The sequence below is a fragment of the Choloepus didactylus genome, chromosome 4, assembly GCF_015220235.1.
Source record: "Choloepus didactylus isolate mChoDid1 chromosome 4, mChoDid1.pri, whole genome shotgun sequence".
Classification (NCBI taxonomy): domain Eukaryota; kingdom Metazoa; phylum Chordata; class Mammalia; order Pilosa; family Megalonychidae; genus Choloepus; species Choloepus didactylus.
In genome coordinates, this window is record NC_051310.1 from 60,729,573 (window position 1) to 60,747,657 (window position 18,085).

General features: G+C 40.1%; 1 protein-coding gene across 2 annotated transcripts in view; it reads left to right on the forward strand.

Moving 5' to 3' along the window:
• NID2 (nidogen 2) overlaps positions 1–18,085 on the forward strand; it is a 94,025-nt gene that overhangs the window by 5,513 nt on the left and 70,427 nt on the right. For both annotated transcript variants that reach the window (XM_037832715.1, XM_037832716.1), the window contains exons 3-4: positions 3,885–4,117; positions 9,146–9,876. In XM_037832715.1, coding sequence (XP_037688643.1) covers positions 3,885–4,117; positions 9,146–9,876 — 964 coding nt within the window. The remainder of the gene's footprint in view (positions 1–3,884; positions 4,118–9,145; positions 9,877–18,085) is intronic.

An 18,085-nucleotide genomic window follows, 5' to 3' on the forward strand; every position in this document is an offset into this window, starting at 1 on the left:
AAATGGATGAAGGGAGTGGTGGGGCAGGAACCTAAGACAGATGAGTAGATTGCCCAATGGAGTCTTCCACAAGGGGACGGAGATATGTTGTCTATTGCTTTGAACAGGGTAGATGGATGCCACAGAGAAAGTGAGAGGTAAAAGCAGGACTTCATTGTAGCTTTTGGACTTCCGGAGTTAAGGCTCAGAAAAGGGGAGGCTTAGCAATCTTATCTGTAAGCGTTAAACCCAAGTCTGAGATATAGCTGTGAAGACAGAGAAAAGAGGCATGTATGGAAATTGGTTAAAGAAATGCTGAAGTTTTGCTGAAGACTTAGTGTCAGGGAGGATATAATGTTGGGGATGTAATAGCACTGAGCATTTATCTTTGAATTTTTGGTAGGATCTGTAGGATTTAGGGCAGAGAATGAATGAGGGGCAGTCATGCATGTGACAATTTCCTACATGCAATGGAAGTTAGAGAATTATACTAAGGAATGGAGGTTAGTGTTCAGACCAAATATTGGAGGCTGGAAGTCAATGATCCTGCAACAATAAAGAGCATATGGCCCTAAGGAAGACAGGTAGGAGAACTTTGTGATGCCTGCAGGAGTCCCCCGACTTTTAAATTTTAATTTTGTAAGACTCTAAAGGCAAACTTCTTTGGGACAGGGAGGGCACTGTTCTGAGTTTTTTGCCAGATGGCTAAAGTTAATCAAAGGAATTGCAAAAATTAGAAACTCTTAGAGGGGCATGTTTTGTGTCCATTAGCCTGGCTCTGCCAAGTGTCAAGTCGGAATTGATTGGTAATGCCTATACCTGGGAGGGAGAATCAGATTCCTGCTGCCTGGCTTTCGCTGAGGGGTCTGGCTTTTCTCTCTTTCTGATAACAGGATGGCGGAAACCTGGAAGCTCCACGGTCATTGGCCCTGAGCCCCTCTGTGTTGCTCCTCTCTTTTCTCTGGGATCCTGGGGGAGTTGGGAACTAGTGACCCTTGTGTGGGGTTGGGCAGCTTATCTGAGGGTTTCCCTTCAGAGACAGAGTGTGTGGGGCTCTTGCAAAGGCTTGTATCTAGGAATGTAATGACCTTTCCGGGTTGGAAGCCAGTCAAAGAGTGCTGTGGAAGGAGGAGCCTCTCAGGACTTAATGAAGTCGGCTCTTTAGCAATCAGATGTAGAATTTCATACAACAGAGAGAGAACTTTGAAAGTGATTATTTGGTGTGTTTTGCAGTTTTTAAACAGTCAAACTCCTTTGGAGTATATGTTGGAATCACAAATTCTATTTGAGATGGAGTTTTTCTTTCCTCTATTTCCCTGCTTCAGTGGAGACAAGTAAATTATACGTTTGCTACCTGTAATAAGTGCTTGCCCCCTGGGAAGGCATATAAAAGCTGTTGAATAAATTTTAATTGAAATGGATTTGTTGACTGACTGCCTGAAAGAATGAATAAAATAAAGTGCCAAATACCCAGGCCCAACAGGAAAAAGTCAGAATCTCCCGTTCGGACCTCTGTTTACTTTGTCGCTCTCCTTCTATTGTGACCTCCTTATCTTATAGAATTTCTCTAAACTTAAAACTAGTATTTCCTCCTGTCTTGCATTTATTATGGGAGATCAATGCCAGGAACTTTGAAAGCTTAGCTTTTTAAAATGGGTATCTTTCACCTTCCTTGAATGCTTTTCTTTCCCTAGTTGAACTTTATTTTGACTGGAAGAAAACTGAAGTTACTGGATCCACATTAATTGGTGGTGTCTAATATATAGACATGATGCAGAACAGCATTGGTTTACATTTGGCACAAGTTATAACTTCCTAATGTTTAGAAATTCTAGAAAACATTCTTCATCTTTTGTTCTTGGAAAAGAAAGCTTTGCTAAAAAAACAATCAACAAATACAACAATAAAAAATATACTAGACTCCCTTGTCTATTACTTTGTGGACTTAAAAAAAAAAAGGAAAGAAGTAACAAGAAAAACAAAGGAAAGTAAGATGACTTTTTAAAGTTAGAGAACTAAAAAAGGTTATATAATGTTTTGTTGTCCTCAAAAAGAATGTTAACACCTGAATTTCTATTTGTCCTCTAAGCAAAACCTCAAAACTAAACTTTGAAAATAAACATTGAAAAGTTAAAATTAGGAAAGAGTTTGAGTAGCATATGGGAAAGGACCCAGTACAGAAGAAAATGGAGGACACAGTCCTTCTCTTTGCTGTGTTTTATTTAGTAAAATGTAATGTTCTTTTCTGTGTCCATTTTTGTCTGTCTAGCAAAATGGGGAGATAATACGACTTACCAGTAAATAATGTTTCTAAGAGTCCTATTATTTAGGAAGTACATAGTATTTTTAAAATACTTTCCCAGATCTTAATTATAAAAGGAGTAGATTTTAGAGAGAGAAGTATTCTCGGATTCCTAAATATAACATCTTGATAAGATCAACAGGATCTTCTAGGGTAAAAAAAATAGCAAGATGAGATATAGGAAATCAGAAAGGTTTTTGTTGAAAATAAGGAAGTAAATTGAACTGTAAAGGATGATTCTGTAAAGACCTGTGTATTGAGTTTGTGGATATTTCAGGTTCCTGGCCCTCTCTGCTGGTCTGCCTTGGCTCCTGCAGTGTTTATTAACGTCCACAAGCTGCCTCCATGACGCCACCCTGCCCTCAGCCCTGAGTTTTGGGCACACCCTCTGTGGCCTCTACCACCTTGTCCAGTACTGCGTTTATAATTCCAACCACGGCTGTCTCTCTCTTCTAAACTCTAAGCCTCCTGGACAGAGTCTCCTGTCCTTTGCTCTGTTGATTCTTCAACACCAAGTATAATATCTAGTGCTCTGTAGGCACTGGCTATTTGAATCAATGTGCAAATGAATAAATGAATGGCGTTTACAAACATGTAAACAGTTCACCATGGCACCCAAGGCAAAAGAAGGCGAATGCTCACTAGAAATACCCACAAAGGTATTATGGGGGGTCAGAGGAAAGAAATGATAATTCTGTAGGGAATCACACAGTGCCTCAGAGAGGCAGCATTTGCAGGTTGAGTAGGGTTTCCAGGATAGGGAAATGAACAAATGTACAAAAGCACAAGGTACAAATGGGGAATGTTAGTAGCCTGATGAAGTTGCAGTGGAGCTAGCCTGGTAAGAGAGTTTGGGACCAGATGACCAATCACCCTGAATGCCATGCTAAGGAGTAGTTAGTTGGCTTTGTGGCTCAGGGTGCGGACTTGGGAGCTGGCCTGCACAGGCACTAGATACCTGACCTGAGGTAGATCTGTTAGCCCTGGTGTCTCTGTTTCCTCAACTGTGAAATGGAGGAATGAGGATTCTAGTACTGGGGTGAAATGATAAATGGAAAAGAAAAGAGAGTGAAGCTGTGAGAGCAGTCAGGAGGCCTCTGGATCAGCCAATGCCTATCACTGTGCCTGCCCATAATAGCCATTCAGTAAATAGGTGAATGAATGAATTATCCAGACAAGAGATGTTGAGTGTCAGGCAGAGTGAACTAGGACAGTGGTTGTGGGAATGGAAAAATTAATTTTGCTACTTATCAGCTCCAAAAGAGGTTTGGATGAGAGAAGTTTGAAACCTTAAAAAATGTTTTTTAACCTGTGTTTTATCTATGCGTATTTCAATTCTTAATCTTAAAATTGATAAAAGATTATTGTTATAATAAATGATATAGCTTATAAAATTGTATTTGTAACTTGAAGGGGAAATTTAAAAGAATATTATATAATTATTGATTAAAAAACAGTTTGGAGAAAACCAATAAGTGAGTGCCTGAGAAGAGGGGAAATCCTTTGTACTATCTGATGCTTTCTTTGCTTGCATTCCAATTTTGGGTTTTTCCTTTCTTAAGGATATTTCTAACATGTGTTCTCATATTTTTTTTTTTCACAGCTGAACACTTTCCAGGCTGTTTTGGCATCTGATAAGTCTGATACCTATGCCCTCTTTCTTTATCCTGCCAATGGCCTTCAGTTCTTTGGAACTCGCCCCAAAGAGTCTTACAATGTCCAACTTGAGCTTCCAGCCCGAGTGGGCTTTTGCCGAGGGGAGACTGATGACCTGAAGAGAGAAGGACTATATTTCAGCTTGACTAGCACTGAACAGTCAGTGAAAAATCTCTATCAGTAAGTAACATAGGGCTTAAACCCTTCCTGCTTGAATGTCGTTAGACCTGTAGAAGCTGCCTAAACGTAAGTGACCACAAGACCCTTAAATAATATCTTGGTAGATTCTAAGCAAGGCATCAGGTCAAAACCTGGGAGAATCAAGTTCACCAAAATATAAAAGGTCCTTTATTTTTTTTGTCTTATTGGATGCAGATAATGGAAATAGAACAGCATGTGTGTGTATTTGCAGAACCACTGAGGCGTGCTATAAAAAACATTACTTTTGGAACCACATACAAATATCCAGTAATGTAACTGCCCAAACTGAGGTTTTCCAGGTTAATCATTTCACAGGAAGACACATTGCAGTTTAATCTTTTGGGTAGATATAGGTTAAAATTCAAATTTAGAGAAATGTAATTTGGAGGGGAGAGGGGGATTAGTAGATTTTTAGAATACTCAGGATTTCTCTGTGGCTTCATTACCTGGAATTATACTGATTGGTTTTCCATGAGGCAAACGGAATTAAACACATTCCTTACCCCCATCAGTAGCTTACTTTGCTACAGTAATAAACCCTTCCCCTTTGTGCCAGGCCAGTTTTTACCAGTATCTGGGTTAGCAGTAGTAGATATTTATTGATTTCAGGTATTTTTTTTTTCTTTATACCTTTGCTTTTATCCTTTTCCTGAATACTGATCTGGAAGTCAGACAGAGCACATTGGTTGCTCCCTAGTCTCCCCTAACTGCTTCACAGTTTCATGAAATCATTCCTGGGTATTGGAATACCATACATTTTTGCATGCCATCTGCTCTGCTCAGCTAACAGAGAGCAGGGAACTGCAGCCAAATATGGTTACTCAGGGCTGACATTTATTAGGAGTTTAGATTTGCCAAGCATTCTGCTAACAATTTCCAGATATTATCTTAATTAAAACTCGTAAGAATCCTATGAGGTTAAAAATTTTTTTAAAAATCCATGGGAAAAAAAAAATCCATGGGACTCTAAAACAAAAACAGTGACTCTTAAGGTAAACCACAGACTATAGTTAATAGTTCAATTATAAAAATGTGCTTTCATCACTTGTAACAAATGCACCATACCAATACAAGATATTAATAAGAGGGTGCTGTAGGGGAACCCTGTATTTTATGCATGGTTTTTCTGTAAACTCACAACTTCTCTTAAGTACTAAAATTTTCTCTATTTTACAAATGAACTTAGGGAAATTTGTTGCCTATGATCTCAAAAGCAAGTGGCTAAGCCAAAATTTAAGCACAAGTCTGGAGCTCTGAACTACCCTGCTGTACCTCCTTCTGTTTAATTATTTTTAAAGAGAGCCTCTGCTGAATCCTTGCCTCTTTTCCCGTTCTTATGATCCATATTGGGTGTCTTTAGGTCTCCATTCTAGGCTGCCTTTTAGTCTAGACTGGAGCAACTTTAGCTCCTTGTTTTCTCTTCCCTGATTCTACCCTCTTCTATTCTGGAGTCCCTAGGTGCTCCACTTCTTAGACATTATTGAGTGCCCCCACAGTGAGCCAAGCACTTGAAATACAAAGGCTGCTAAGGCACAGGCCCTGCCCACTAGCAGCTTGTGCTCTGGTACGGTAGACAGACAAGTAGATCAACAATTACAAAGCATTAGAATGAGTGCTAACAGGGTACAGGAGGCAGCGGGGACCAAAAAGCCTGTGGGACCACCACAGCCATAAAGGCCCCTAAGAGCTATCACACATGCACAGAGCACTTCCTGTTACCCACCTCCATGCCTTCCCCCCATTTTTAACACTGAAGCCTCTGAGTTGTTTGATGAAAATATGATAAGATATGTGGCCAAAATGACTGATGAGGGACTTTTCTTTAGTGTATTTTTTTAATATTAAAAAATAAAATAAAATACAAATAATATGGAATGTGAAATAGAAAGTAAGAATTAACCATGATCACTACTTCAAGTGATAACCAGTATTAACAATCCTTTCAGTATTTTAGGTATATACAAAAAATTTTTAAAACCATAATGGTGCTTTTGCTATCCATGTGGCAATTTCCCAATTAACACTGTATTATGGACATCTTTCAGTCAGATATCTGTGTATATTATCATTTTAAGGCTGTAAAACACTGCATCCTATATGTTCTGCATTATTGAGACAATAACTTACTGATGAACATTTAATCTGTTTTGAATTTTTTTCAGTTATAAATAACCCTGCAGTAAACAGCATAATGCATGTTGTTCACATCTCATTTCTCCTTAAAATGAATTCCTTAAAGTGGAATTGCTGAGACAAAGGATATATGCACTTTAACTTTTTAATGCATATTAACAAATAGTTATTCAGAAATGCTGCACCAAGTTATGTCCTCACCTGTAATGTAAAGCTCTTATTGATAGTGACTATTCTCTACAGGATTTTATATTTTTTAATCTTTGCCAATCTGATAGGTATAAAATATTCACGTTTTTACTTTTATTTCTTTGATTACTAGTAACACTGCATATCTTTTTATATGTTTAATAGCCAATTCTGTGTTTTGCTTTGAGACTTGTCTGTCCAGAGCCTTGGCTGTTTTCTATGCGATGTTTAGAAAGAGCTCTTACAAGTAAGAAAACTATAGTAAGGATATTAACTCTGTGCATATGCCATGAATATTTTTATTCAGTCATTCTTTGTCTTCATGATTTATTAGTTGTAAATTTAGGGTTGTCAAAGTTAGTGATTTTTTTCTTTATGATTTTTGGGCCTTGATGTTTTTAGAAAGGTCTCTTTCTCTCAAAATTATAGCAGTGTTCTGCAGCACTATCTTCTAGTTGATGTTTCAGAATTTAAATTTTCAAAAATATACATAAAATTAGAGAAAATAGTAAAATGAAAACCCAAATGCCCATCACCTAGGTTTAAAATTGTGGACATTTTGCCATATTTGTCTCTTTTTTTTGCATAAGTGTTTTTAAGTAAGCCACAAACTTCATGGTAGTCTACTCCTAACTTCAGCATGCATTTCTGGAAGAATGAAGACATTTTTCTATTTACTGGAATCTTTTTCTCTCTCAAATTTGTCTCATAATTGTAAGCCCAAAGGTCATAAATCATATAATTTATAGTTTGTCATAATTCTCTGCAGACTTAAATATGAATGTACATATTTGTATTTTCTGAGAATTATACTTTTCTATCTCTAGGAGGAAAAGACAGTAGTTACTAAGTACTTACTATTGGAGGGCCCCATGTAAAACATTTCATGTGTGTTTTCTCACTTAACCTTCCTAACAACCCAGGGAGGAAGGTGGTGTCATCCCATTTTGTAACCCTGTTTTCCTTTCTAGGAAAGTTCTTTCTATCACTAGGTTTTCCAAATGACCTTGGATTTTAGACTAATTGGTTACTTTTCCATCATGCACAATGATGAAAGCCAGGATAGTGATTTATATTTTATTAGAAGGTTATTTCATTTAGCTTTTATCTGCCATAATTTGTATTTTCCTACCCTATGAAGCTTTTTATAGCTTTCTGTTGCTAACTTCAAGAAGAAATTTCACAGCTGCAACACCTCTAATGTGACAACAAACTCAGTATCCTCAGATCTTCAGGATTTTCTCTTATCTGCTCCTTTTCCTTATTTGCCTGCCAAAAACACCAACGGTAATTCTTACAGCCTTACCAAGTACACATAGCATATTGCACAAAGGATCACAGTTTTGCTTTCTATGTTCCTCTTTTTCTAAATTGGCTACAACTGAAACAGCCGCCACAGCAGCAACACACACACTCACACAAGAGAGAAAAAGATGCTCTGGGTTGTCTTGGAAAAGATTAGCCTCTAGAAAACAGTGTGAACAGAATAAGTACCTACCCCAATGAGCCCACGTCTCTTGTTCATACACAATTTAATGAATTTATTATCTTAGTAGTCACTAATTTTTATTCCTCGCTGACTGACTTTGAGGAAATTCCATAGCATGGGAGACTTTGAGCATGGTATTTTGGACATTGAACCACAACAGTAAATAAACTGATGTGCACAATCTTCTCAGACGTTTGTTTGCTCAAGTTTTTCCTTATCTTTAGGAATCTTATATGCAGGTATTTTATTCAAAATGTATCACTGACTAGAAAAGAATGGATTATTGGGATCTTTGAATGGAATTTGTGTTCTTGTCTAGTGGAAAAAATGAATGAATGATCTCTCTGGTCTCAGAAGTTTCTGGAGAGACCTCTTGCCCATGACCCCTGGCATTTTGATTTCTTACTTTCTTCTTAAATTTGTCTGCATTTGCTCAAAAATTTTTTAGACTTGGACATTTTATTATTTTTTAATCATTTACATTGAATTATTCTCTGTGAATTAGTTAACTGATTAACCCTGTGAATAAACAATGAAATATCTTTAACATGATATGTCAGATGCTGATTGACTATGTGTATTGGTTTTCTAGTATAAATGTTTAGAGTATAGACGTTATCAGAGCTGAATTCAGGTTCAGGCTCTGCTAGTTTTTAGTTGTGGTGCCTAAGATTAGTTAACCTCTTTAAAACTGCTCTGTAAAATTGGGCTTGATAACTGCCCCTACCTTTCAGATTGTATTGAAGAATGTCAGGCACTTGGCACAGGGCTGACAAATAACTAACTCTCTAAGGCAAATAGTGGTCGTTATTTGTAAGTGTTTGGGAAAGATTTTTAAGCATCTGTTTTCTTGAGTGTGTAAAATTTTTCAAAAAGAGGAAGGATAAAATATACCCACATTCCCTATTTGTTTACACATAGTTTAGACAAAACATTTGGATGGCTGAGAGAATTTATAACTTGATGATCTAGTATTTTGTGGACACGCAGCCTTTGAAACAATGGTAGTTGCACCAAAATTCCAGTGTAATCCTTTTAGTTACCATATATGTCTGCTTTTACTTGGTTTTAAATATCAATGAGAACTCTGAATCTGATCATAATAGTCTTTCAGTTTTAAAATCAATTACTCACCCTCTTAGGAGGTTGGGCGAATGGATACTTTGGTTACAATGATCTCTTCCCTTTTTATTTAGATTAAGCAACCTGGGGATTCCAGGAGTGTGGGCTTTTCATATCGGCAGCACCTCCCCACTGGACAATGTCGTGCCAGCAACGGTTGGCGGGGACCTTTCCAAAGCCCACTCTTCAGCTCCCCTGGAACATGCCTTAAGCCACGCTGCAGCCCTGGAGAGTGACTATACTGAAGATAACTTGGATTATTACGATGAGAATGGTGAGGAAGTCGAATACCCGCCGAGTGAACCAGAGGAGGCAGGGAATGGCCACAGCAGGATTGACTTTTCCTTCCACTCAAAAGTTGACACGAGACCCTCGGGAGGCGGGATCTCTCCACGGAACTCCAATCTGGCTCCTCTGCCACATCCAACACCTAGTGATTGGCCATTTCACCCTGAAACAGAATCTGCCATCTTGGGTCCTCAAACCGAAGAGGAGACAGATACTCCAGATGTAAAAGGCCAAGTTGAGCCTTCTGAACAGGCAGAGACCAGAAGCCCAGCCCCTGCAGAGATGGATGGAGGTTCACTGGACCCCTCCCGGGAAGCCACATCACTCTACCCTGAAAACGAAAACATCCAGCCCTACCCTGATGGAGGGGCCGTGCCTTCAGAAAGGGATGTTCCTCCAGCCCATCCTGAAGGAGAAGTTGTCTTTCCACAGTACTCCAAGCCAGATCACACTCCACCACTGAGTGGCAGGAGGTATGTGGTAGGAGTGAAAGACGACATCAGTTCCAACACTGAGGGTAAGTGGATTAGAAAACCGGGTGCTGAGATTTCACTTTTTAAATGCTGGTTTTATGAAAGTCAAGAATTTTCTCTGTAAGTGAGTAGGTGAAAAGTTTAGCAAAAAGAAAATTGGAACTGATTTTTAAACCCCAGGCTTCAGGAGATATAGTAAATTTCCTTTGCCAAGTAAATCTTGGCAGGCAGATTCTGTTTTGAATCTCTTGACCATTAATAATGTTTTTTTTAAAAAGAATGGGTCTTGAAGTGAGTGGGGAAGAAATAGACTGCTTGTGCCAGCTATGCTCTCAAGTGTATTAAAGTATTTCAGTGTGAAAGTTCAGCAACGGTAAAACTTCATACACATTACAGTGATGGAGGACTTAATGCTGTAGTTGTAAGTAACTAGTTGGGCTGGCTCAGATGAACGTGGTGGATTCTTTGTTATGGGGGAGTCCTCGAGCTCCACTTGATTATAGAGACACATTTTCAGTGTGTGGGAGAGGAAAGCCCATGGGGAAAGGAAAGACCTAAACACCTGTGTGTGTTGTCATTTCTGGTTCATGGCTGTGCAGCTGTGGTATTCACCTCCCTGGAGCCTTGTCCTCATTTCGTGACTCACTGAAGTGAGAGGCAAGCAGTGAAATGCCAAGAGGTTACCATTTGAGGCAGTGGTCAATTAATAAAGATGTGGAACCCATGTGGCTTTCTCTTCTTAGTTGAGACGTGTCATGTTAGCGCTCTCTTCCCAGGCAGGGATGTAAAAAAAAAAAAAAAGTGAATGGGAGATTGGCCACAGATTCATTCCATTTGCTCCGGTGACTGGTTATCTGATCTCTTACAAGATGGGGAGAGGTCAGAGTCAGAGGTGAAAGCATTCCTCAGGACCTCTTTTTTTTTTTTTTTTTAACTTTTGTCTCCTAACCCTTTTGTGGGAAAAATATATTGACCTAGCAGGAGGTGGGGGATGGCTAGGGGGAGGCTCTTCTGAGTTATTTTGCTATGGTATTGATCTGCAGGATTTTGCTTGGAGAAGTGCTTATTTCAAGAGAAAAGAAAATATTTTGTAACTAATGTGGTTTCGAGTAATGATTAAGAGGGAGAGCCTTGGTGTCAAACTTAGGTTTGTGTCCTGGTGGCCGTACTTAACTGGATGACCTGGGGCAACATATATAACCCCCAGCCTCCAATTTCTCATATATATTTTTGGGAGGATTAAATGAGATAATGTATGTGAAGCTCTTAGATTAATTTCTGCACTAATTGGTTCTTAGTCAATGCTGGTTGCTGTTACTAACTTTAGAAGATTTAAAACAGTGGGAATGGGTAGAGAATGAAGAATATGCTTACTAAATAGTTTTGCCTTTATTTATGCCTAAAGGGCTAGCATTTCTGTAAAGTTGATGAGGTGAATTTTGTTGGGAGATGTCAGAACCTTCAGACCTTTCTGACAATCTCCTAAATTTTCAGTATGAAAATTCAAAGAATTTTCTAGATTCAGAGAATTTTTCTGTTTTAGAGAAATTTTAAAGCCAAGTATCAACAATTTTCAGCAAAGAGATCTTAAGGTAATGAGGTATTCCTGAATGATCTTTTCATATGTAAGTTGTGATTTCCTGCCCTAAAAACCTAGAGTTCAGGAATATTGAAAAGCAGATCCCTGGAGTCATATTTATTAATGAGTTAAGAAAAGGGGCTGCATGTCCTGCTTTGAGCTGTAAGATAACTGGATAACAGTGGAGGAGGTTTAGGGAATTGGCCACAGAGAAGAGCAGAAGGCAGCAGCGGTAACCCTTTTGGGGCAGAAACTGATGTTTATCAGCTGTTGGATGGAGTCTAACACTGACATACAGTAAGTGGCAAGATGCATATGAAAAGGCTGGCTAATACACTGAAACAAGAAAGTTTTGAACCTTGGAGAAAAAAAAATCAGAAGCCACCATATTAGAGAGCAGAGAAGGAAAACTTGAAAGGGGAATCCCTGTTTATTTTCACCTCAAGCTTTAGGGAGACTGCATGAAGAATAGAAGGGTACAAATGCTAATTTTTTTTTTTATTTTTAATTTTTTTTTATTTTTTTATTTTTTTATGGAACTCTTTTTTTTCAAACAAAACTTTGGAGCCCCAGCAGGTACATCAGGTAAAAGTGGACTCACTCTGGGAAAGGTGGTGGGGTAGGGGTGGTAGAGATACACACACAGCATTGCCTGCTAACTGTCCAGCCATGAGGCATCTTGCTTGGATTTTTCTACTGTTGGAGTAGAAAGAGCTTGGGTTTTGGCATTAGATGGACTTGGGCTTGATTCCAAGCTCTACTCTATGGCTTTGAGAAAGACATATATACTCTGTTGACCCTTGTTTTCCTCAGCTATGAAATGGAGATAATGCAGACCTTGTTAAGTTGATGAGAGAATTAAAGTAAGATATGGTACAGAAAGCACCATGCACAATAAATCCTAGTGTCCTCTTTAAACTTGATAGTAGCCACCTTGCTAAACCAAGAAATTAAGATTTACTTGAAGTCCCAGAAAATAAACTCTCCCTCCTCTCTTTAATTTTCTCTTACAAGAACTCTTTATGCAGATCTTTCTTTTAGTTTAGAAATCTAGATTCTTTTCAGACCGTGTTTACAACCAGACAAGAATTTCCTGATGACACTCCAGTTTTAGACTCAAATATATTTATTTGCTTTGTTCTGTTTTCATAGACCACAGGACAAGGAATAAAACAGAGATTTGCATCTTTTCTCTGAGGTATCTTGTCTCTCCTAGGAGCTCTAATAGTTTTGTTGTCAAGTTAAATGTTACCTGAGCACCTGCCATGTACCCTCCTCAGAACTAGGCACCAGGGGAAGTTTCACTGGCATTTAATGAGTGCCCCCTGGTACTCTAAGTCGGAACTTTGCTTTGGGTTGCATTGTCATGTTTAATCCTCAAAATAGATCTGTGAGATACTGTTATTTTGCCCATTTTTCAGAGAAACTGACGCCCAGAAATACTGAGTAACTTGCCTGAGTTTACATAGCTAGTAAGAGGCAGAGCAAGACTCCAATGAGGTCATGAAAGAATTAGAGAAAGTGTCAAGTAATAGAGCGAACAGCAATATCTGTGTGTCATTGCTGTCTGGGAAGGAGGAGGGGCTTGAACCTGACCTTAGAGCCCGAGCCTGACTGAAGAGAAAGAAAAAGTAGGAAACATTCTGGGGAGGGAAGTGACATGAGTGAGGAAACAGAGGTAGAAATGGGTTGAGGCGTGTGAGGGTGTGTGCGTGTGTGTATTGTATGCGTGTGTTGAGGGGGTAATGGAGGGAATTGCCAGTGAGGGCTTCAGCTGTCCAGGACAAGGGACTGCCTGGGTTGTGGGTAGCAAGGAATGAAGTTGACTTACAGGGGTTTTAGATGTTCTTATGCCTGTTGAGGTGGTGCTGTACAAAGCTTAATTTAACCTCAGTCTGCACGCTCAATTAGAAAGGAGGGAGAGGGCGTGGCTTTCAGGAATCCTCTGGCGTTCACACTCCATTTTAGGATCCTCTTGTTTCCAGTTGAATGGCAGTCGTGCTTGAAGAGCCCAGGATGTTTATGGGGACTTCTCTGCAGCCTCTAGTCTAACTCCATTTTTGGTCTCGGGAAGGGCTGCAGAGTGAGTTGCTCATAGTGCATCCACCCTGGGACGAATTCAAGCAGGCTCTCCTGCTCAATCCAGTCCTCCGTGTGGGAAAGCATCTTTCCCGGCTGCCCGTCTGGTTTTCTGAGGGTGTTCAGAAGGGAGGGTTCCCCATACCTATGATGACACCCACATGAGAAGATTCCTTGGTGGTGGGTGGCCTCATTCTTTTTCCAGAAGTGGGGAGTAAAGCCCGTTAATGTCATGGCAGCAGACGTAAACAGCCACCACCGGCATTCTAGTAACTGTTTTCCCAAGCAGCACTCTGCACCAAACCCATACCTCAAACACCAATAAATACGAAGGCATGAAGACTGGAGGAAAAACATACTACTGTTTTTCATTTCAAAGTTGGTTGTGGTTTCTGTTCTTTCTTGCTAGTCTCTCATTCTTATCTTTTATAGGAGCTGGGAGGACTGAGAAAAATCTGTCCTGCAGGAAAAATGTCGATTCTTTTTCTTGGTGTAGCAGTAAAATTGTTAAAAGTAAAAATCGCTCCTGCTGCCATGGGAACATGTGGATAAAATGACTCTCTCCCCCATTCACGAGGCCCTCTGACCCCTTTGGTTCACACAGTGAACTCTGTCCACACTGTGGAGCTCGCCCGCTTCCCCCCTTGGCCGGGTTAAAGCCCTCAGTGAAGGCAGACCAACGGCTGAAAACAAGTGCTTAAGTGTTTTTGGACAAATGAAGACTGAAGGATGGATCAGAACGAGTACAGAAGAGAAGCTTTCCATTTTTGTTAAAAATTCCCAGTTAGGACATCTCTCAAGTACTTTAGCAATGCCTTTGCTGGGTTTTGGGGTTTTTTTTTCCCCTTTTTTATATATTCCCACTTCATTTTTCTTATTATTAAATATATGAGAAGAGGGGGAAAAAACATTATATGGAAAAAGGAATGAGATTTGAAAAATCCCCATGTTAAGGTTCTTTTAGCAACTGGCAAACCTCAGTTTAAAAATCTGTTAAAAAGTGAACTCATACAAACATGGCCAGCCTCCATCTTACTACTGTGCCCCAGAGGTGGCATCGAGACTGTTCTCTTTAACATTTGGACTTTCCATGACAGGAGGTCCCTGGCAGAGTGTGGGTTCCCGGAAGGTCTGGCAGACAGCCTGTCCCAGTGGGCAAGGTCATGAAGGGGGGGCTCCAGGATGAAAGCTGTATTTCTCAGTGGGGGATCTTGTCCACCTGTGTCTGACTCACCTGTGGCCCTTGTTTAAAACACTGAATTCCATGTCCAACCTCAACCTTCTGAACCAGAATCCATGTTTTTCTTAACTATACCCCTGGTGATTCTGATTTCCACTGAATTTGATAACACCTGGTATAGTGGAAGGCATGTGGAATTTAGAAGCAGAAAACCATTTAATCTCCTTAGGCCTCAGCTTTCTCAATTGTAAAATGGAGATAATACCTCCTTACCAGAGTAGAAAAAAAAAAAAAAAACGGATGAAAATACATTTAAAAACTATGATATATACAGTTTATTTAGAAAAAAAAAAGTTAAAAAAAAAAAAAATCAAGGAAAAAAATATGCAGAGCCCCCTTGAGGAGCTGGTGGAGAATGCAGGGGTATTGGCCTGCCCGACCTCGATGGTTGCTAACATGCCCACAGACATAGGGGACTGGTGGTTTGATGGAATGAGCCCTCTACCACGGGATTTGCCCTTGGGAACACTGTTGCTGCAAAGGAGAAGCTAGGCCTCCCTATAATTGTGCCTAAGAGCCTCCTCCCAAATGCCTCTTTGTTGCTCAGATGTGGCCCTCCCTCTCTAGCTAAGCCAATTTGAAAGGTGAAATCACTGCCTTCCCCTCTACGTGGGATCAGACACCCAGGGGAGTGAATCTCCTTGGCAACGTGGAATATGACTCCCAGGGAGGAATGTAGACCCAGCATCGTGGGATGGAGAACATCTTCTTGACCAAAAGGGGGAAACGAAAGGGAATGAAATAAGCTTCAGTGGCAGAGAGATTCCAAAAGGAGCCGAGAGGTCACTCTGGTGGGCACTCTTATGCACAATATAGACAACCCTTTTTAGGTTCTAATGAATTGGGGTAGCTGGTGGTAGATACCTGAAACTATCAAACTACAACCCAGAACCCATGAATCTTAAAGACAATTGTATAAAAATGTGGCTTATGAGGGGGGGACAGTGGGATGGGGGGGCCATAGGGATCACACTCCCGTTTGTCTAGTTTGTGGATGGATGAGTGGAGAGGTGGGGGAAGGAAACAAACAAACAGACAAGGGCGCCCAGTGTTCTTTTTTACTTTAGTTGCTCTTTTTCACTTTAATTATTATTCTGGTTATTTTTGTGTGTGTGGTAATGAGGGTGTCGGGGATTGATTGTGGTGATGAATGTACAACTATGTAATGGTACTGTGAACAATCAAATGTACGATTTGATTTGTATGACTGCGTAGTATGTGAATATATCTCAATAAAATGAATTAAAAAACAACAACAACAACAACAAAAACTATGATATAAAGGGACATACAAATGACCATTGAAAAGAAAAAATTGCCACTTTGTCTTTGCATGTGATGGTTGCACATCTCACTTAGCTGGGATCCAGATATTGAATCCAAGCCTTCAAGTAGTTTCAGCATCTTTGACTTCAACTGCAATTCCCACAGAAATTTAAGAAGTCATATTGGGACAGAACTCACTTTTCTTGCCCTGGAGAGATAGCCGTGTGTGGGTCTGTGTTTCTAGCTCCAGTCGTCCTCCTTCATCAGGGATTGTACCCAGGCTTGTGGACTTCCAGGTCATCTTCACAAACAGAGCTTCATGTCACTTTCTTGTGGATCTAGACCTAAGTAGGCCATAAACCCTGAGCTCTGTGTCTCAGATGGCCAGGAATGAAGATGAGAGCATTTCCTGAAATTCTACCCACCTCAGGAGCTGCTCATTGGTCAGAATAAATTCATTAACTACATCTATGTGCATTCCCTAGCTCAGAAATAGGAGGCTTCTGAACATCCTTTGTAGCAACATCAGTGAGAATAAGAATCACCTGAGAAGTTGCTAAAATGCAGATTTCTGGCATCCACCCACAGAGTCAAAATGGATAGGTCTAAGGCAGGTACTGGAATTTGCATTTTTAACAGGCATTGCCAGGTGATTGTGATGCAGCAGTCACTGGCATCCACTGGGGAGAAACACAGCTCTCCCTCTGAAGGGTTGAAAGGGGCCACCCTGGACTCATCCACACCTCCTCCCAGCCTCTGCTTGGAGGTCATCTTCCCCAGAAGTCACCGCTGACCACTGTTTAAAAGAGCAAAGTGCATCTGTCTCCTCCCTCCTTTATCTTCCTCCCCTGCATAGTTCTTAACACCATCCACCATGCTAATGCACTTGTTTTACTGACTGCTGCCCAGCAAAACATAAGCTTCAGGGCAGGGATTTTTGTCTCTTTCATTCCTTCCTGTATCCTCCATTCACTTCTACCACAGTGCCAGGCCCGTAGTGAGTGCCAAGAGATAGTTGTTAAATTATTAAATGCATGAAAGAAAATTGTAAGGGGTATCTTCCTTTCACCTAACAGCTGCCATTGTAAGTGTTAAGTGTGCATATTAGTGTGTGCACTGGAAGTGGGAGCCTTGTTACTCCATTGAGGAGAGACCCCACCTTCTTTTCCTATTTGTGGCTGCCACGGCACTGGAAAAGTGAGCCTGTACCCTTGGCTCAGTAAGTTCCACCCTGAGGGTACAACTTTCCCCCAAATCTGTTAAAATCGTTCCCTAGATCCCCAGGCCAGCTTACCAATAGCTATTTAATCCGTCATAATTACAGTTTCCACCTCACAATAACCTTTCATGGGAGTCTAACCACATTTATTAAAAAAATTTTTTGTAGAAAAATGTCTGTGTTCCAATTAACTTGTAAACTTCTGCACAGTTGCACTTGTAAGTTCCTGGCTTCATTGCTGTTCCCCACTCTTTTTACCCATATATAAAAGCTGGCTGCACTGAGGTTTTTAGTTAAATTAGCCTAATTCTCCGTATCTGTCGTCTTTCCCCCATCCCCAGTCTCTTCCTGCTGCATAGTTTACCCTTAGAATTGGAATCAGGTCGAAGACCGAGTTTTCCCAAAATACAGTCAATTCTCATTATTCATGGACTCTTTATTTGTGAGTTTGTTTGCTAAAATTTATTTGCAGTTTTGCAATTTTTGCACTCATTTGCAGACATGCACAGAGCTAACGTGCACACGTTCCTTGGGAAGGTCGGACAAGATAATGCTCTGCTTTCTTGTCTCCATGCCCTACTGTTACAAGTGTCCTTTTTGTGGTATATTTAATGCCATGTTTTCAGAGTTTTGTGCTTTTTGTGGTGCTTTTGCTATTTAAAATGGCCCAGAAGTGTAGTGAAGTACTGTCTAGTGTTCTCGAGTGCTAAAAGACTGTAATGTGTCTTACTGAGAAAATGTATGTTTTATAAGCTTCCTTTCAGGTGTTAGTGTTATTGGTCATGAGTTCCACGGGAATGAATAAATAGCATATATTCAATAAGGTGTTGCTAAACAGAAACACATGAAAGTAGGCTATGTATTGATTGG